We start from the raw sequence: 19,806 nt of genomic DNA, 5'->3' as shown, positions 1-19,806 counted from the left end.
TTTTGGAATCAGGGTTGAACACACTGTTACCATTTTTACTACTGGGAGCCAGTATCTTACGAATCTTAATATAATAAATCATGTTTTATTGTCTCAATGCTTTTCTGAGATCTAAATAAAAAGTGGCACAAAACAAATCAATTCGGTCTTTTAACTCTCTACTCTTAAAAGCTGAACATCATTAGATGAGCTCTCATATGTTTTCTTACTGAATTTGAAAAATTTTAAGAACTGCACTGATTTTGTCAGTAAGAAATAACAAATTAAAGTCATGCTCAAAACTTAAGTATCCTGACTATTATGCTAAGATGCAGATCCAAAAGGGAATCAGAACCAAACCCCATTGTTTACCACATGTTGTCATGATTTTCTCCCTTGCAAGAGCAATGAGCTGTTGGATTGCATTGGCTCTTGAAAAGCAAAGTTTGTTTTCTTTGGGTGATTTTGATCTTTTCGGTCATTTAGAATCTTGTTATTTCCAAAACCAACAAAACTCTAACAGCAATTATATCGGCTGTTGAATCTGGGTCACTCGCTGAGGTGAAGCTCATGCAGGTGCGGGAATTTGATCTACAGTAAAGGTCACTGCACAGGACCTGGGGCACTGGTTGCATGAAGGCAGAGCTCTTTCATGAGTGACATGATGTAATGTAGATCCAGTCTGCATCTCAGATGTTCAGAGTTGACAGCCAAGCAACTGTTTTCAAACACATTTGATATCCAGTGACCGGATGTGTCCAGTGAGAACTTGGGGAGAAAGGAAAACTATAAAACCAACTATAAAACTTAAGACTTTTGTTTCCATTGCATTTTTGGTCCATATGAGTTTTGCAACAGTTGCTGTTTTTATGTGGAGGAAATTTATTGTAAATTTGTATGTCCAGCATGACGGTGCAAAAACTAGACAGCGACTCCAAGACCTTAGCCCACACAGTGATCTATAATGCAAGCAGCAGTGTTGACCCTGCAAATGTTGCCTTGTTTGATTCAGTCGCCAGAAGAAAATGTTGGCAATGTACATTTCTGCAAAACATTACATTTCAATCAGGAGAAACTTCCTCTGAGAGAAAAGAATATTTATTTACATGTGTAAATACGTATGAGAAATGGGAAAAGTCTTTGGTGATTAGACCCAATGGCGATGGTGGTGATGAGATGAGATGAAGAGGGAGCTGAGGATCTGGATGTGAAGAGGAGTGAACTTTGATGAGCTCGTCCTGAGCTCTGGATAAAGTGACTGGAGGTGAATGGGGTGGAGGAAGGCATGGTGATTCAACCTAAAATGACAGCTGACTGGAGCAGAGAGGAGAACAGATTTAAAGTTTGGCAGTAGCAGCATGAATGGCTGAAGGAGATCTTGGCAAATTTTGATTGGCTAACTAGGAGAGGGAACACCCATAGTCAGCTGATTGGAGTAAGCAGTGGGAGTGGGATAAAAAGAGAATTGTTAATGTATATAGCAAAAAGAAAGTCTTCCTGAGCTTCATTTGTACATTTTGTATGTATCATATCAACGTTTTCAAAGTGACGTAGTTCTAATTACAAGTGTGTGAGATGAGTTTCTAATCACAAGAAGGGGATGGTGGATGGCGTGACACCTAGGCAAGACCACTGTTTAAGACCTGCTCTGTTTTGTTTTTTTTTTTTACCACGCAGCGTGACATTTCTATTTTAGCAACAACAACTGGGTACTTTGAAGGCAACACATTGGGCCACATTTTAAGCAGTGTTTGCTTTGACAATATCAAATACTTTAAGCCAAGACGGGATCTTTTCCCAAATGTCTTTTGTGCCTTAACCTAACCTAACCTAACCTAATACTTTCACCACAGTGTTGTCACAACATCAAAAACTGAAAATGGATGCAAAAAGAAATGTAATTTTTAAACATTTTCACTACATATAATAGATACAATTGTAACATATCCATGGTTTGCAGAAACGTACAGTACCAACATTTTTTCTGGCCATTGTGTTGCTTGATTGCACCTTTAGAGGGGTAACTGATTGACAACTCCTAATGCTCTCTGTTTTTTCTTGTTATATTCTGGGGTAAATTCAGTGTTCTTCCATCCTGACTGCTCAGAGCACTTCCTGTATGTACTGTAATCCACCACTGCAACCAGCACTGGCCCCACTTCATACAGTCAATACCACAGGATAAACACTATGACTGTGATTGAAGGGTAGAGATAGATACAGAGAAGAGGGAAGGAGAGAAAGTATGGACAGAAGAGAAGAAAAAGAGAGAGTGATGAGTGCTGACTTTAACATTGTGTAACTCTGACAGATTATTCATTGTGCTATTAGTTTTCAGCAGCGGCTTACGGTTGCCAATCTACACAAAAGAGGCATACCAGCAATGGCAGTTGGGTTTAGAGTTTTCAATAATGCACTACTGAGGATTATAGACTTCATAGTTGAGTTTTACATAGGTTGTCAACCTTTAACCGCTGCACAGTTGAAGCAGGAAACAAAATTTAAAGGTCAGCCAGTTCCTTGGAAATAAGAGTCAAGTTGCACGATCATGGCTAATAAAACCCCAAAGATTTTAAGTAGGAAAAGCAGATTAGAGTTTGATGAAGGCTGTGTAAAAGCTTCAGTAAATTCTGTGTGTGAACTTGATTTTCCAAACTACACCTCTACGCCTGCATACACATTGATTAATTTGTATCTGTAGCTAAAGAGATGAATCTCTTTCATTTTGTTCTGACTTTGTTTTCTCCCACTGGTGTCTTTATTCCCCCCTCTGTTTGCTCCCTTTGCTGTCTATTCTCATTTTTTCTCCTCTTCCAGAGGAAGACAGATTGTTAAAGGGAGTGTAAGTGAGTAAAGTAGCAGCTCCCCTACTATAAACCCCTGAGCCTCCCCTTCATCACAAAAACACTCCACCCAAAAATCTGAATCCCTTGAGAGCAAACTCCTAACAGACCCTCCAGCGTCGCAGCTTGAACAGATAAAAGGCTTTGGCCATGGCTGAATAAACCCATTTCCCGGCTTCAACCACGAGCCCAGCCTGAGCTGTCCAGCGCTGCGGCTGCCTGCCTCCCAGCCTGCTGTCCAGGGACAAACACGGCACACACGGGGAAGCTGAGGGAAGAAAAGAAGACCCAGGGAGAAAGGCAAACTCTTACTTCACCACTCAAGCTTCTCAGCTTCTTGCTGTCAAGAAAGTGGTTTAACAAAACATCCGTTTGTGCAAACCCAAGTCCCAGACTTACCTCTTGCTGTTGCTGGTAGCCTGCTCTGTTCTGGAAGTATATTTACAACAAAAGATTGGAGAGAGCACAAAACAAATTTAAGTGCTTCTCAGTCTGTAGGTCAACCTTTGAGCGTAGGAGCAGAATTAGATGTGTACGCGAGGGAGGACAGAATCTGAACGAATGATTTGAGTATGCAGGAGGAATTGTGTTGCTGCATTTGATCCAGCAGTAGAGATTCTCACACTCGTAATGATCAAAGCTGATTATACTGACTTTATACAGTCTGACCCCTCAAGCGCTCAAGAACACAAACTAAAAATAGAGTGTCACCTTCTCAATTTGACCTTTGAAAATCAAAATATGTTGCTACTAAACGATTAAAATCACATTCAGTTGGCAAATGATATAATTTTCAAACAATGTGATTAATTCAATTATTATTATTTATAATGATGATGAAATATAATAGGCTGTGGCTACATTCAGATTAACAGAATTTTCAGAATAGGCACCTCAACATACCGGTATGAATAATTTAGGGAGACAGTAAGGGGATCATTTGGATTATGCAGACTTGAACTCTGAAAAAACACGACCCTACCATCCAGATGTGGGTGTGTCCTGCTGCAGCTTACTAGTCAAAAATGGTTAGCAAGTGACCTCTTGCGATCTGAAGTGCTCCAAAGCTGCAAAAACAGCTGGAGAAAATTGAGAGAGCAAACCTAGAAACGAGCGGGCACATGATCGCGATTACACGCTGCAATTGCAGACTGAGTAGCGTTCAGAATTTGTTTTGTGCTCTGTCAAAACTTCATTGTCAAAGAATTTCCACACTCTGTCAGAGGAAAGTCCAGAAAATGAACGAGTCACCCAGCGTGGAAGAAAGAGTTATCAGTTATGTGAAGAATCGGCCTCCAACAGAGTTTGGGAAGGTCTTTGCAGCATTCGATCACTCTGTCCCATGTCATGGCTCTGTTACTCCTCTCAGATGGCAACATTTTACCTGTTTCTTTTACATTTTAAATCACCATCCAAGATACTGAAAATATAATATTCATATTGGTAGAAATATGTGTTTGAGATGCCTCCATGGTCACTAAGGTCACCAAAGCCACCCAGCACACAAGGGTGATGCGAGTTCTGTTTTAGGGTGGATTTCCCTTGAAACAAACCAGCGTGCAGCCAAAACAAACTCCTGCTGATGGTTTGCCTCTTGCCTCCGGTCTCTCTGGCCTGCTTCTAGACAGCAGCCGAGGGACCTTCACCGCTCAGAGGGAGGAGCGGAGGAGTCCTCCGGCCCTCCCACAGGCTATAAGACCAGGGGCAGACGGAAACACTCAGACAGCAGGCACACGTGGAGCAAAGAGGCAGGGAGAGAGAAGGACGTGGAGAGAGGCTAAGAGAGTGAGAGACCAACAGAGAGCAAGAGAGAGTCAAACTGCTGCCACAGACTGGGAGTAGTTTCTGCTGTGGGGATTGAAACAGACAAATGTAGAAACAAAGGACCTAGAAAGAGGTTTAGAGAAGGAAAAGAGGACAGAATCAACAACTATTTGACTTCAGCATGTCATTTTAAATTTGGCTTTTTACAAAGGACTAACAGAAAGAAGAAGTGACCTTTGGGATGTTAAGTGCTTTTGTATAGACGAAGAGAGAAATCACTGCAAGCTCTGAGGTCAAGCTGCTCTTGACCACTGACGAAGGACTAACCCTGCATCATAAGGGCGACATCTGACTCACCTGGTTGAACAGGTTTTGCAAAGAGCAGCAGTTGGGGGCCAAGTAACAATTTAAGGGGTGGGCGCCGACATCAACAGAAAATTAGCTTCAACAAACTTGCAAAAGTTGAACCTCAACAAGTGGAAGCCTCACGTGGATTGACCAGCAGCTGACAAAGCGTTGTTACAGTGAAGATGACATTTGCTATGCTGCGCACGGCGCCTCCAGCAGGCCGCTTCTTGTACGGCGATATCGCCCTCCTTTCTGAAGATGATGATGAGAACGGGAGCGAGGGGTCAGGCTCTGAGGAGCGTAACACCAACTCCTCTAACTTCCGCCTGTCCTCCTCTTCGCCATCTGCTTTTCACATCAAGGTGAACAGGAAGAGGAAGCTGTGCGGGACAGGAGGGGGCGGAGGGGTAGATGTAGGGGGCATGATGGGGAGGCTCGTCCCCCAAGGGTCCCCTATCCCTGTGGAGGGTCGCCAGAGGACCGCAGCCAACGCACGGGAGAGAGATCGCACCAATTCTGTCAACACGGCGTTCACAGCGCTGCGCACGCTCATCCCCACCGAGCCTGCAGACAGGTACAGAGCAACATGAGTCACACTGTGTCAGGACATTTTCATGATGTACAAATATCTTCCACAATATGTTAGGACTACATTTTTTCCATCTGGGAACCAAAGTGAGTCGTTCCTGATGTAGCTCTGGATAACATGCACATTTAATTACAATTAAATTGATTTTGTGACAGGCCTGTAATCTAACTGAGGCAACACTGCATTTAATTATGAGTGGATATTTCCTGTAAAAGATGTGTCACAGAGTCAGAGCCCGGGAAGTGTCCACTCACATATTCAACATCTGGCAATACTGTCTGTATGCTCTATAAATATGTTGCACCTTATTTTGAAATACTATAAAAGTGCAACAATGTTGTGACAGTGCATGATCCTTCTTTTTAGGATTATTATGCATTTTAAATAACATGCTTTAGTTAATACCTGAAATCTCTCTCTGATTTGATGATTAGAAAGCTGTCAAAGATCGAGACGCTACGTTTGGCCAGCAGCTACATCAGTCACCTGGGGAACGTCTTGCTCCTGGGCGAGGGGCTTCATGATGGACAGCCGTGCCACGCTCCCTCACCACCGTTCTTCCACGTCAACTCCTCCCCCAACCGAGGATCCGACCAATCAGCTCAGCCAAAGCACATCTGTACTTTCTGCCTCAGTAACCAGAGGAAAATGGTAAGCAGACAAAAATGATAAATCAACAGAAAATAAAAAAAGCAAAATCAAATAAAACAAAAATGCTGTATACAGTAAGAAATTTGTTACTGGCTATTTTAAAATGCCACTTAATACTGACTGATATGAAAGAAAATCTGTGCAGCTTCTGATTATCTCTGTGTGACCTAAACATCTATAATAAATAACACAAAACTAATATACAACATTTCAAGCCACTTTCCAAATGCTACAAACAAAAATGCTTTTTTCCAAAATTAAAAATAGAAAAAGCTCAGATTTAGCTGAGATGAGAGAAAGCTCAAGCAAGAATGATACTGTAAAGTGTGGCTTGTTTTGGGAAACTGTGCAGTGCTTTAGGGTCAGTTTGGTGTTTAAAGCTGACCTGAGATCAGTGACTGTGCCTGTAAACCCGATTGGCCCTGAGGGACATTTAAAGCCGAACCTCTTTAAAGTCCTCTTTTGGGGTGAAGGACTGTGTATTATTGTTCTGTTGGGGGTTCGTTTAACTTGAGCAGGTGGCTTGAAAGTTGAAGGTCCTTTCTGAAACTCGTGAGACGCTACAGTTAGTGATGGAAGTTATTGTTTTTCTCTCAAATGGGGTAAAAGAGGGCTGAGAGCACGCAGCCTTTTTAAGCGTAACTGACAAGATGTGCATGACCGTTGCGTAAAATCCCAACTGAGGTGTTTTTTTCTTTTTTTTTAAATACGAATTTGAAAGTTTACAAGGGTATTCATGCAGCAAGTAAGATTTATGACCAGGAGCCCATGAAATCCATCCAAAACCATGTGTATAATTTCAAGAATGCATTGACGTCAGCCTCAGTTTTAATCATAACTACTGAGGAACTGACCTGATATACAAAGACTCATAACTGGAAATGACTTTGTTCCACTGAGTATGGATATCACAGGATGAAAAATTGTCACAAGTATGTTTAACTAGCTCTTTATTGTACTTGGTCATAAGTTTACACACAGCTTAATAATTCAGGAATATATTTAATTAAGGGAGACAGCACAAAACAAATTAACAAGAATACCACAATTATTTATATAAAAGCTACACTCAGTCAGATTCCTTATTTCAGTGTCACAAATAACATTTCAGATTAGAGTTTCTTCCACACTTCCTCCCACCTCAGTCTACACCTTAATAGAGATGCAGAAGAACTTCAAGTTCAACTCACATTTGATTGATTCAACACAGGAAATAGAAATCAAGAACACTCTCAGCATAACACAGTCATCAGTCTGGTGACAAATAACAGGGAATGAAGAATTTTCTATCAGCTGACTGTAATCAATTGTACATGACCGCAGCTCCGACTTCATCAAACACCACCGGTCTGTGCAGAAGATGATAGAGAGGTGACGTCCACTCAACTTTCCCCCTCTAACCTAGCCGCTGCCCATTTAGGAGGATTTATGGGTAAGGAGCTGACATCTGGCAGACTCCCCCGTTACCCCAGCAGTGGGTGAAAGCTAATACCCTCCTCAGTGTCTAAACCCAGAGACCCTTTCGCTGGGGGATAACCTGAGTCTCAGCAGTGTGCGTCTCCCCCTCCCTGCTGCCTCCCCTCTGAACCTTTGTGAGTGAAAGCCTAGACGTCCTCAGCGTCTGAAACCCAGACACCCTCGGCTGCGAGATAACTAGCCTGAAATCAGTCTTGCTCTCTGTCTCCTTTTTTCTTTTTGCTCAGTTTGTCCTCCCTGAGTTTTCCATTTTTATTCCTTTTGTCCTTCTCATTCTGTTTCACTTATTCCTCTTCGACTTCTCTCGTTCCCCCTCCTCTCCCTCAGCTCCCTGCATATCGATCAGCCTGGTGGAGGTCAGAGCTGTCAGTAGGAGCTGTGTAATACTATCTGCTGCTGTCAACTCATTGCTGCAGATGCATGACTGACCTGTAAATGCATGCTGTGTAGAAAACAATTTGGAAACTTTCACATGTCAAAACCTTCAACTGTAGACACTTTGACACAGTCTATATTACTTGATGTCAGTCACATTATGCTGTTTCACATTAGCTCAGTAGCAGTTCACTACTCTGTGTATGCCACACACACGTTTACTGTTTTCATGCAGTCCACTGAGAGGGTGAACCCAGGTGAGAGTCAATATCTCTTGATAATCTCTAGACTGATAACCCTGACGTAGTCTACACCAATCACAAATAAGGAAAGACATGACGAGTTAGGGAAGGACTTTTAGTTTTAACTTACATTAGATATGGATTGTGCAAAAAGAGTGAAAAGATGTCACTGTCATAAACTGTATCACATGAAATAATTCACCCGGCTGGATTCAGATGACAAATACGTAGTTTAAAGGTACAGTCTGCGATTCTAATCCAATACACTATTTTTCAACGAACATCTCCTCACGGTCCACTAGCTCTCCGTTTTGTGTGCACACAGTGTTCACACACAGTCCTGGCACTGTCAGTAGGAAACAAGTAAGTGTCTCTCACCGAGTCACACACCGCTAAGCTGATTGCTCTCCCTCTTTCGTGTCTTCACCCATGAGTAACAGGGACACACCATGACAGTAATGAAAAGTAAACAGCATCTGAGATATTGCTGGAGTTTCTGGCGGAGCACTGATGGGAGAGGTGTATTTGTTGGACGTTGAGTTTTAATATCAGTTCTTTTTCCCCAGAATTGTAGACTCCACCTTTAATTTTGAAAATGGCTTCGTAAATTAATTAAACAGTCGAGTACTGTAGCTCTTTGGCTGGTTGGGGACTGTTTTTGGCAGTGGATTAATACATATTTAGTATTCTAGTTAGCGTTTGCAGCAGCAGAATGGCAACCATTGGGACTGGCTTAAAATAAACTACATTGACTATATTTATTATAATGAAGAAACGTGTCACCTAGGGCAGCGGTGTGGCTGTTTTATCATTTTTGGACAGCCATAAATAATTACTTTAAATCAGGTTTTCAGTACACACAGAAAACTTTGATTCTTTTCACAGGATTTGTTATAAATAATAGAAAAATCCATAATATCACCAGATTTATCCTTTTCAGGACGAGCACAACAGATGTTCACCTGGCATATGAATGGTTAACTCTGATTGGCAGAACCTGAGAGAATTTCACTTTCCTTGGAAAAGTGGCTATACAGTGTGTTTAAGTGGGCTAAAGGGCAGAGTCAGTGCTGGTGATTACAGAGAGGAAACGATTGTGAAGGTAAAATGAGACTTTGTGTCCTGAGTGCTCTCTTTGTATGTTTTTATGGTCATTGAGGTTCATCACAGCTGTCAGGTCTGCTTAGACCAGCTGCTTCAATTATGCTTATTTCCAATGTGGGAGAGGGTGAGAGTGAGAAAAGTATATGCTCATTTCCTCTTATTATGTGTGTATACAGTATAACGGTTTCAAAACAAACAGTCTTGTTAGTAATGACTACTGCACTGAGAGGGCTAAATACTGCATGTTACATATTCAGTGGAATACTAATGTGATTTAATTATCTGTGTGACTTTGAGCACATGATCCAGAGAGATTTAATTGAATACAGGTGAAGGATATATGATTCATTCTTTATAGATTTTACAGAAAGAAATAGAGATGCTGAGATTGAAAATTATTAAAACTCCTCACTGATGCTGCCCTGTGGAAACCACGTATCTGTTATCAGCTTTGTGACGAGAACTGCAATGATAATTAGAAAATTAATCGCCAACTATTCTGATAAATGATTATCACTCATTTTTCAAGCAAGCAATCACATTTTCTGGTTCCAGCTTCTTAAATCTGAGAAGTTGTTGCTTTTCTTGGTCATGTATAATAGTAAATGAAGAGTCCTCAGGTTTTGGACTGTTGGTTGGACAAATGAAGCAATTTGTGGACATCACTTTGGAATCTGAGACATTGTGAGCATCATTTTTAACTTTTTAAATTTTATTTTATAGACTATATGATTAGTTAAAGCCCTATTTTTTTCTAGCTAATCTAAAGGCTTTTTCATGGTTTATTAAGCTCAAGAAGTTGGAGATTTTTTTTCACAAACAAGTAAACACCTCATCCTTAAGTTTATTTGAACAGTTTAGAAATCACCAAATTTTGAGATTCATGGTTTTCTTTGGACAGTTGAGATGTTTCGAGGCAGTTGGAGTACTGTGAAATTCTCCTCAGTGTCAACCTAAAGCATGACTAGTTGTTGTATTTCTTTTTTTAGTGTGACCCTTTGAATATGTTGTTGCTCAGTGTGGTGAATAATAGTGCAAATCTATAAAGTTAAACACAGGTAAAGAGCCAAACTCTGTGGGACATTTCCACTCACTTTCTTTTGATCAGATCCCAAATTATTCCTTGGGTGTGTACGCACATCCTGACAAATTTTGATTAATAAGAAAAAAGAAAAAGAAAAAAAAAAATCAAAAGCCTGTTCTGGGGTGGGTCAGGGTTAGGGACAAACCGGAGTGCAGCCTTCACATACTGGTGCCTTTGATAGATGCAGCAAAAGACATGGGACGCTCCTGATGGCTACATCTGTAAATGAGATGTACAGGGCTGAGGATGGAGGATTGAGGTGAGCAAAGGGCAGCTCAAATCCCTGCGCTGTCTGGTTGATTGATGCAGATATCCTGTGCTAGGCCTCTCTGCTTCTGCTGATCAGTGGAACTGTCAGGTGCCTGGACTCAACCTCCAGCAGGAAACCTGCACGATTACAGCTTTTTTAATCATCGTGGCATTACTATCTGCAGTATATCTGCTCGATGTCACATTTAATGTCCTTAAAATCCAGTTGAGCATCTGCAGTGCTACTTAAATGCACATTTATTTGTGCTATAGGTGAAGGCAGCACACAAGTATCAGTATAAGGCTACTGAATTATACTGAGACAGTGTTTATTCAGCCATACTTTCATACAAAACAAAAACAGAAAGCTTTATTCAAACATGTTAATCTGTCTGCTTTGTTGTCTTTAGGCTGTGACGCTTGAAGCATTTTTACAGCTTCCTCCGCAACTGTAGCTTATTTCTTTTGGCCCGAAACAGTGAGAGGGTCAATTCAATTCAATAGCAAATGTAAACAGAAATGGCGATCCATCTGCCAGTAACAGCAATCATGCTGAACTTTTTCCTTCTAAGCTGGATATGTCAAGTCCAAACATTTTCCAATATTTAAAAATTTAAAGAAGCTCGTTTGACGAATTAAAAGAGACTTTATAGGTTTGGAAACAAAATAAAAACCCGGCAAAAATATAACTACTATGATACTTATAGTGTGGTTGCTGTAAATAGACCATTGTTCCTTTGAGATGGTCACACTTAGTGGAGTTTACAAGCATTTTAAGGCGAAACCCTGGTTTAATTCCAGCTTGAAGGAATCTTATTTATTTGGAAATTCTTTGGAAATTAAAAAGAAATGTGTAAATTTAGTAAAACGGCAAACATAACAAATGATGAATACAGCTCCTAATATCACGAACAGCTCTAATTTACATCTGGGCCGCAGTAAAACTTTTATATGTGATGATTTCTGTGAGTGGCTGGAAAGCTGGGCGTATGGAGAGACAGTGGCACTAAAACTGCACCATGCAACTGGAAACTGACTTATCTGTACTTGTGTGTTAGTGTGTGTACGTGTAAGAATGTGTGTGAGAGGGTAAATGAAATGAAAGTGTGTGTCTGTGTGTGTGTGTGTGAGTGGTTGAGAGAGAGAAAAAGTTAGTCTGTATTTACCTGAGTTTGTTACTTTGAGAGAGATGTGAGTGACATAGAGTGAGATTTTTACGTCCATGTACAAATACATTAGACACACACACACACACACACACACACACACACACACACACACACACACACACACACACACACTGGCTGGCTCTCTGTGTCTGGAAGTCATTGGCAGTGCAGAGCGGAGCAACAAATGAGCTAATTGTTCTGTAAATGATTTATCCTCTGCTGAGGCCTGTACAGCCAGTGTTTAATTCAGCTGCTGCTATTAGAAACACATTGACGTTGGGCTTTGATGGTGATGTTAAAGAAGCCTGGAAACCGCGCTCTGTGAAACGCCCTCGCTGCCTACACACACACTCACACCCACACATTTGACACAAATACACACTTACATACATGCACGGCCATAGACACACTGACGCACGTGCGTACAGTGCACCACACTCAGAGAATTTTATCAAAAGCATTTCATTCGACCTCTTCAATTTCTTTTCAGCCAGACGGCAGTTCATTGCTTCTTTCTAGACACCCCAAAAAAAACCTCATATATGATTACTCACTTAAGGAGGGCTGGATCACGACTGTGCTTTCAACACTTTCTAAACTAATGGTGTGCAGGAAGTTGTGGAAACAGAGATGGAGAAGGAGAAAGAGAGGCAGAGAAATAGCCAACGACTCAGCGGGATAATCAACTTAGCTATTTATCCTCCAGTTTGGACAGTTGGTTTTCGACTGCACCGAAACTACACTTTGCTTCTTTATAGAGATCAAATGAACCGTGCACCTTAAGAGAGCTTAAACGCATGAATAGGACATGTGCAGAAGCAAGCTAATGACTGCGGTTTTTACAGTCATTTGGTTATTAGTCTGTTTTCACTGGAAAAAGGCATTACGTCACTTGTGTGCATGAAGTCGACGTTTCGAGGTCATAGATGAAAACTAAATTACCCTCATTTACTGATAATGCTGGTGTTGACTTGGAGTTAATGCTTTGCGCCTCATGAGCGGGAGCTCTGCCTGCTTGCCTCTCATTTAAAGCTATGCTAATGAGGTGCATCGAAGGTAGCTAATATACTGCAGGCAATTTTCAAATATATTCTTGCCCACGTTCGGTGTGTGTGTGTGAGCTTTGTGCATGATTGTGCTGTCATGCATGGACCTGTCTGTATTTTCAGCCCAGATGGAAGCAGTTAAACCCTAATTTAACACCAACAGAAGAAGTCGTGTCAGATAACTAACAAAATCTATTAGCAAAACTATCATTCTGTTGTCATTTGGTCTTCAGGGGAAGGGCTGCTCACAGAGCAAATTAAAGCAAAACTACAGAAATCTGAGACAGGCAGGGAGCAAATCTAAAATAAATCTAGAACACAGAGAAAAGCAGAAATTGGCAGTGTGAATTGTGCAGTTTCTTAAAACAATATCTACTGAAGCTAATGACATATTGGCTGTTGCAGGGTGCCCATCGTAGCACAGATGATAAAGTGCTAGTTGATGCATAATGTAGCAGAATGAAGTCATCTGAGAGTGGTGAAAATGAAGTCGGGCTTGTTCTGGAGCCATTACAACAGATTATTAAAATGTGGGAACAATTAATTGCATGTGTGGCCGGCTGGTGCGAATTACATCTGATTAGGCGCTCTAAGATAAATCTAGTGTTTTTCAGAAGCCATCAGGATGCTTATTAGCAAACCACAGTCAGTATGAAGTACGTGTCTGATGCATCCAAGCCACATAATGGCAGACTGCGGCTTATTTGGTGTGTTAGTTAGCTTAATTTAAAAGTCTGATGTGCTATTTATTGCACTTTTTTAATGCATGGCTCTGACCCTCTAATCGATGATCATTTAATTACAGCTTCTACTGGACACTCCAGGGAACTGACGCATATTCACATACTTTCACTCGATAAACTAAAGGGATATTACCAGTTTTCATTTCATGGTTGAATACCAATCTTCTTATACGATTGTCGGGCCTGTACCCAAGTGGAATTATTTTTTCCAACCAGTCATCCCTCTCTTCATGCAGCCAGAAACTAAATTAGATGTTTGTATTTGACAGAATGGCTTAACACAGGAAAAAAAGAGTGAGAGAGTGCATGGAAAATCTGCAGTTATAGGTAAAGGAACAGCCCGGATTGAGTTTCGGAAAAACATTGTTAAAGTTTGAATTTAAGTTGATAAGATGCCGTGAAGAGAGTGTTCACTGTCTTCATATTAAAGTTAAGACAGACTCCTTTCACCTTGATTTAACAACAATATTGTTCCAGTGTGTTAATATCATCATATCGTATCTAAAGTAAACATCATCAGGTAATCATATTAGTGTTGGACAAATCACCCCCCTGGGATGTCAGTGGTATGTCTGTGTGTGTGTGTGTGTGTGTGTGTGTGTGTGTGTGTATGAGAGAGAGAGAGAGAGAGAGAGAGAGAGCAGAGATGTCATCCGACCATGCCCTATTAGTCTTCAGGAGATTGTTTTGACTACCAGGCCAGTCTCAAAGCCCCCCTCCTCCTGTTTTGACTGAACCAGTTCGACTGCAGCTGAACCGCCTCCACCAGTTCCAGCTGGGATTCCTAAGCTGTATCGCCTAGCACTCAGTGAGCTGACTCTTGCTGATTCCACAGTAATTGATGTAATTTGGTGAATCATCCAGTTGTCATGCACAGTTTTTGAGTGAGATTATTTCACGCACCCGCTTTCTCCAACCTGCCTTGAGTACTTTAATTTCCACCGATAAATACCTCCAATTTTCCACAGCGCCTTCCAACAAACACCAGAGAGCACGGCTGCACTTGTCTCATCCAGCTGTTGGTTTTATAGTTTTTGTTAGTAGAAAGCACAAAAACAGCAAAGCCACATTTTCCAGGCTGCATGTGAAACAAGTCGTAGAGACAATTCCATCCATCCAAGTGCACCTTTTTTTCCCTGGTCTGTGAAGGATGGTTTAATGTCTTCGTTAGTGACCATTGAGTGTTCCTTTGTTCTTGTAATGCATGGTGGGATAATTTGAGTACGTTATATACAGTCCTGTCCCCTAGAAATGACAGTTATTTACTACGTATTTGTCGTGCAGTATCAGGCAACAAAGAATTTTTAAGTTTAGGAAAAGAATGCGATTTCAGTCAAATGTTGCCTGTGTGCCTGAATTTAACCAAGATTACCATCTTTATCTACCTTAAGTCATGTCATGTGAGTGCATATTCATAACTATAAAACTGTGTAATAATGCTTCAGTTGCTATGAACAAATAAAATACATTATGATTGAATTATTTTGAAGGTACGCTCAGTATGAAAATTTTGATATATTGATAACAAATTCTAAGTTAACACACAATGTAATTGGTAACAAGTCTTGTGGCTGCAATAAATTCTGGTTCTCTGGGTCAGCTATGATGATAGATTCCTTGGTGAATAATGATTGACCACTGGTGCAAAAGAGGGTGTAGGTAAACCTCCAATGACCCTTTAATGATTTAAGATACTATTAATATCTAATATACTTGGGACTGTTGTTTCAGAAGTATTTCTCAACAGAGGGCCACAGCACCCAGGAACAGCCCCAAAAATAAACAATAAAACACCACCAAACAACAAAATGAGACACAAAATGAACTCTTCATATCAAGCAGCTGGTTATAAACGCATCCAAAAGAAGTGTACCTGCATACATGAAAAACAAATGGTAATAGTTCACGTCTATGATGATGGCAATCTATTAATGACCTCCTGCTCCAGCTGGAGGAAGAATTGACAATAATAGTTCCTGTGTCTCCTCACACTCACCTCAATCAGTGGGAGGACCGATTCCTGTCCAAATCCTATGATCTCACTCTCATTACCGCCTGATATCCTTCCAAACACCTACCCACCTTTGTTGATGTCAGTCAAACAGATTTTTCCAAACACCTACACCTTGTGCACGGTCTGAGAGGAAATGTGTAACAGGTGTTCGGCTGATGGGAGGAAGGCGAGAGGGGGCGGCCGAGAGGGTTAGTCGAGACGATATGAGAAGGGGAAATAAAAGTCAGGAGAGGACAGGAGTGCAGAAAAGCTGCTGTGAAAATTTTCCCCCAGAACCACCGTATGAAATTAAGTTTTCACTTACAAAAAGAACATAGAGAGGATTTCTTTTACATATGAAAGTTGACCCCAAATTAAGGTATAACAGTCTCAGATAGTTTTCCAGCCACAAGTTAATCAAGCATCAGCCCTGAAAGTAATTAGTGAGACGGGGGTGATGTGTGTTGCATATCACTCAACGGTGTGTTCGATTAAATCCCTTGACTGCAGCTTGAAAAGAGAGTGGTGGATGGCCTGAGAAGTGAGCGGAGCAGAGGTTAGGTGGAGGAGGGAAAATGTGATGTTATTTTCCTGGCCAGATAGAGAAAGTCTCCTCACCAGCCAGGAAATCAAGGCCTCTCTGTTCTGATACCACAGATAAATGAGAAGCATATCATCGTGCAGGGCTGTCATGCATCAGCTCATGATGTCACTCTTCAGTCTGCAATAAAATCAACTACTACCACAATTAATGTACAGCATGTATGCTACTGTACAGAATGTGTTTGTGTGAGTTTACTGCATGCAGTCAGGCTTGATTTACTTTATGAACGCTGGTAAAGTACATACAGTACAGCTCTACGCCACTGATTGCAGTAAAACAGTATCTATTTCCACAATATGCAACACTTTTTCCTGGAGTGCCATTTCATGACACTATGAAGATATCAAACAGCAGTCTTACACATGTTAAAGCAATAGTTAAGATTTTTTTTAAATGGGGTTGTGTGAGGTACTTATCCATAGTGTATTACTTACAGTAGATGGCAGTCGGAGCACCCCCAGTTTGGAGTAGCAGGCAGGAAGCTAAGCAATGTACTGCTGTAGACGGGGGCAGAAGCAAAACTTATTATAGCCACCAAGAAAAGACCCGTAAGACAGCCCTTTCCAATGAGGAACTGAAGCTGCTGTACCATTCTCCTTCATTTTACCTCACAGAACACAGGAACTTCTGGTCTACCGCTGCCTCTATCAGTTAGTTTGCTCGTGCTGTTTTTGTTGTGTCTTGAAGCATATGAACGAGTCTCTAGTCTTCCTTTGGTCTTGTTATTATGTGACTCTAGTGAATCCGAAGTAAAACTCTAAAACACCAAAGTTTCACAATAACACAAACTAACAGATGATGGAAATGTCTCAATATTGGCAGGTCAAAATGAAACTGACCTTCTCTTTATGTGCGGCTAGCTGTTCCCCTCTGTCTATTGCAGGGTTCCCATAGAAAAGTTTTGGAAAGTATGAAATTTAATTGTAGTAATTTCCAGGTCTGGATAAATACGGAAAAAGTTGAAATATGGAAAATTAGTTGTGTGTCCAGACTGCTGTCACAATTCTGTTTTGCAAAATATGAAATTCTGATTTCTAAAAAGTAAATTAATTATACAAGCAGTGCAGCCAAAGTGTGAACCACTGTGTGGGAGCATGTGGGCCAGAGCGAGCTTGATGTCGTCGAATGCAAGGCAAAAACTATGGCGTGTGACTGAACGCACACTCCTACACAGACCAGCTTCAACACCTGTATTTCAGAGCCTGTAAAACAGCTCTGCTCAAAGTGCCTTACAACTGTACCATGTTCAGACATCGTGACCCAATTAGTTCAAAAGAAAATGAAGCAGTGTCTTTGACCAAATAATGATCTATGCAGTGATGTAGTTATCTTGAGTTATCTGATCTTTTCTGCTTAAGGAAACCTTTATGGCTGGACGTACCCCGAATGTCTACATTCTACAGTACTACACTACTGGAAAGAGAAAAAAAAAGGCTGTGCAGACGTCATGAAAATGAAATCAATTAACCTTTTTCAACTCATTTATGGTCCTTATTTATTAAAGAGACAAATAATTATGGGAGAAAGAATAGTATGATATTATTTATTCAATATATTAAGAGAGAATCATTTAAGTATAGGTAGCACAGGTTAGTTTGTGTCCTCTTTAGGCAGTGATGAACTGGTCTGAGTTTAGTGTCAATTGATTTGTGTGAGCTACAGTACCTATAGCTACGATCTCATGGCAATTAACATGGTCAGGGTGTCACATACATGTTAACAGTTAATTTTTAAAGCAATTTACATGATGAACATATTACTATTTGTACTCAGATGTTAAATATGGTCTGAAAAACCTACCAAGGAGTCTTAAAAAGTCTGAAACTTTGAAATGGTAAATGTGAGGAACCCTGTTCCGCTGTCTATGCTGTGCTAAGCTGTGCTAAGCTGTTCTGTTCCTTTAGATTGATTTCAGTGTTGAATCCTTGATAATGTGAGATGTTGTTTCTCTCTCTTGCAGAACAAAGACAGAGACAGGAAGACGGCCATCAGAAGTTAACAATGAGGACGCAACCACATGGATGAAATGCTCGTCACTCTGACAGCGCTGTCAGTGATCTCACAGTTACTGCAACGTGAAGACTTGCCAGACTTGTGATGCATTTCAAAGACTTTTGAAGGACTTCTTTAGCACTTCCAGGACTTTTCAAGGAACTTAACCAAGCATTTCTTTTTTTTCCTTACCTTTTATATCACTTTACAAGAACTTTTTGTTCTTTTTAGAGTGTTTTCAAATATGTTTGAAACACTTCTGAGAAGTTTAACAGTACTTTTAAAGGGCTTTCAGACGCTTATCAAGACCATGATGAACCTTTCAACAACATTAATATGAGACTTTTTACTGTATTGTTCAAAGACTCAGTGACTCTTTGAGTCTAAGGAACTTCTGGCACATGATCGAAAAACACACAGAACCTATGAAAGACAAATTTGTACTCATCGAAAGCTGTGTGTTATTAATGTGTAAACTGAAATATAAATGTATATTTATGTGACATAGCATTATATAATGAAACTATGTTATTTAACCGGCATTGACATTCATGACAAATAATGTATAAAAGTACAAAACATTGGCTATTGACACAATTTATGGTATTACGGAAAAAAAAATACCCCACAAAAAACATGCTGGAACTTAAGTTGTATTGGTTATTTCTAATAATCATCTCTGAAAATGTCCTAATGCTGGAAAATAACTCAAGATGACCAATAAATTGTTTGTATATCTGGGGTAAATTTCATTCATATGTTGGTGGTATTTTGAGCGAGTCGTCCTCTCAGATCCTTCTCAGTTCCAACCAATAAACATGATAAAAGTTTCCACTGTGAAACTATTCAAATGGTGGTACTTTGGCTCGTTCAGGCAGCTCAGGGAGAGATAATTTTGAAATAAATTCCTTCACTAAAGAAGCAGCACAGCGAGCATAAGTGGAAGTTCCATAGCGACTACACCTGTAGCTCACATCAGCCTAATTCCTAATTTTACTTTTGGCTGTCTCGCTGTCTCTTCTCTCACACACTCCCTCTTTCTCGCTGTCTTTCTTCTCTTCTGGGGCACCAAGATCAGAGCAGACAGAGAGAGACAGGGTTAGAAGATGAGGCGGACAAGAGGGGTTTGAGGAGCGGACGAAAGGCGAGGAGAAGAGAGTGGAAGAGAAAAAAAAGGGGGGAGCAGAATTGAATCTGCAGGTATGGCTGCCTGGACATCTGCCCGTGTCCCCTTGCTGTCCTCTTCTTTACCTTTCCACATGCTCTTTTCTCCTCCTCTCCTCCTCTGCTCTTCCTCTCTTTTCCCTGGAGTGCCACTGGCCAGAGTCTGGCTGGTGATGGCTTTCCAGCGTGTTTAGCCACGCACCACTTAGCCTCTCCTTACCTCGTTTTTTCTTTTTATCTATGTCTCTATCTAATCTTCCTTCCTTTTTCTTGTCCTCTTCCCTTTTCTCACTACCTTTTTCACAATTTCCACCCTTCGCTCCTCTGTCGCACTCTTTCCTTTGCCTTTATGGAAAATGATCAGGGCATTAGCAATGTGGAATGTTGCCCT

The 19,806-nt window shown here is 40.8% G+C and overlaps 1 protein-coding gene across 1 annotated transcript; it reads left to right on the top strand.

Annotated features, from left to right (window-relative positions):
• The first annotated feature begins 4,556 nt into the window (after positions 1-4,556).
• Positions 4,557-18,987, top strand: LOC125893070 (basic helix-loop-helix transcription factor scleraxis-like). Its single transcript, XM_049583533.1, has 3 exons — positions 4,557-5,508; positions 5,958-6,174; positions 18,220-18,987. Exons 1-3 carry the CDS (start codon positions 5,117-5,119, stop codon positions 18,256-18,258), a joined length of 648 nt encoding a protein of 215 aa, XP_049439490.1. The 5' UTR covers positions 4,557-5,116; the 3' UTR covers positions 18,259-18,987.
• Positions 18,988-19,806: the final 819 nt, after the last annotated feature.

The sequence above is a fragment of the Epinephelus fuscoguttatus genome, linkage group LG8 (genome assembly GCF_011397635.1).
Source record: "Epinephelus fuscoguttatus linkage group LG8, E.fuscoguttatus.final_Chr_v1".
Classification (NCBI taxonomy): Eukaryota; Metazoa; Chordata; class Actinopteri; order Perciformes; family Serranidae; genus Epinephelus; species Epinephelus fuscoguttatus.
The sequence above is the reverse complement of the archived record's forward strand: the minus strand, read 5'-3'. Positions and strand labels throughout refer to the sequence as shown.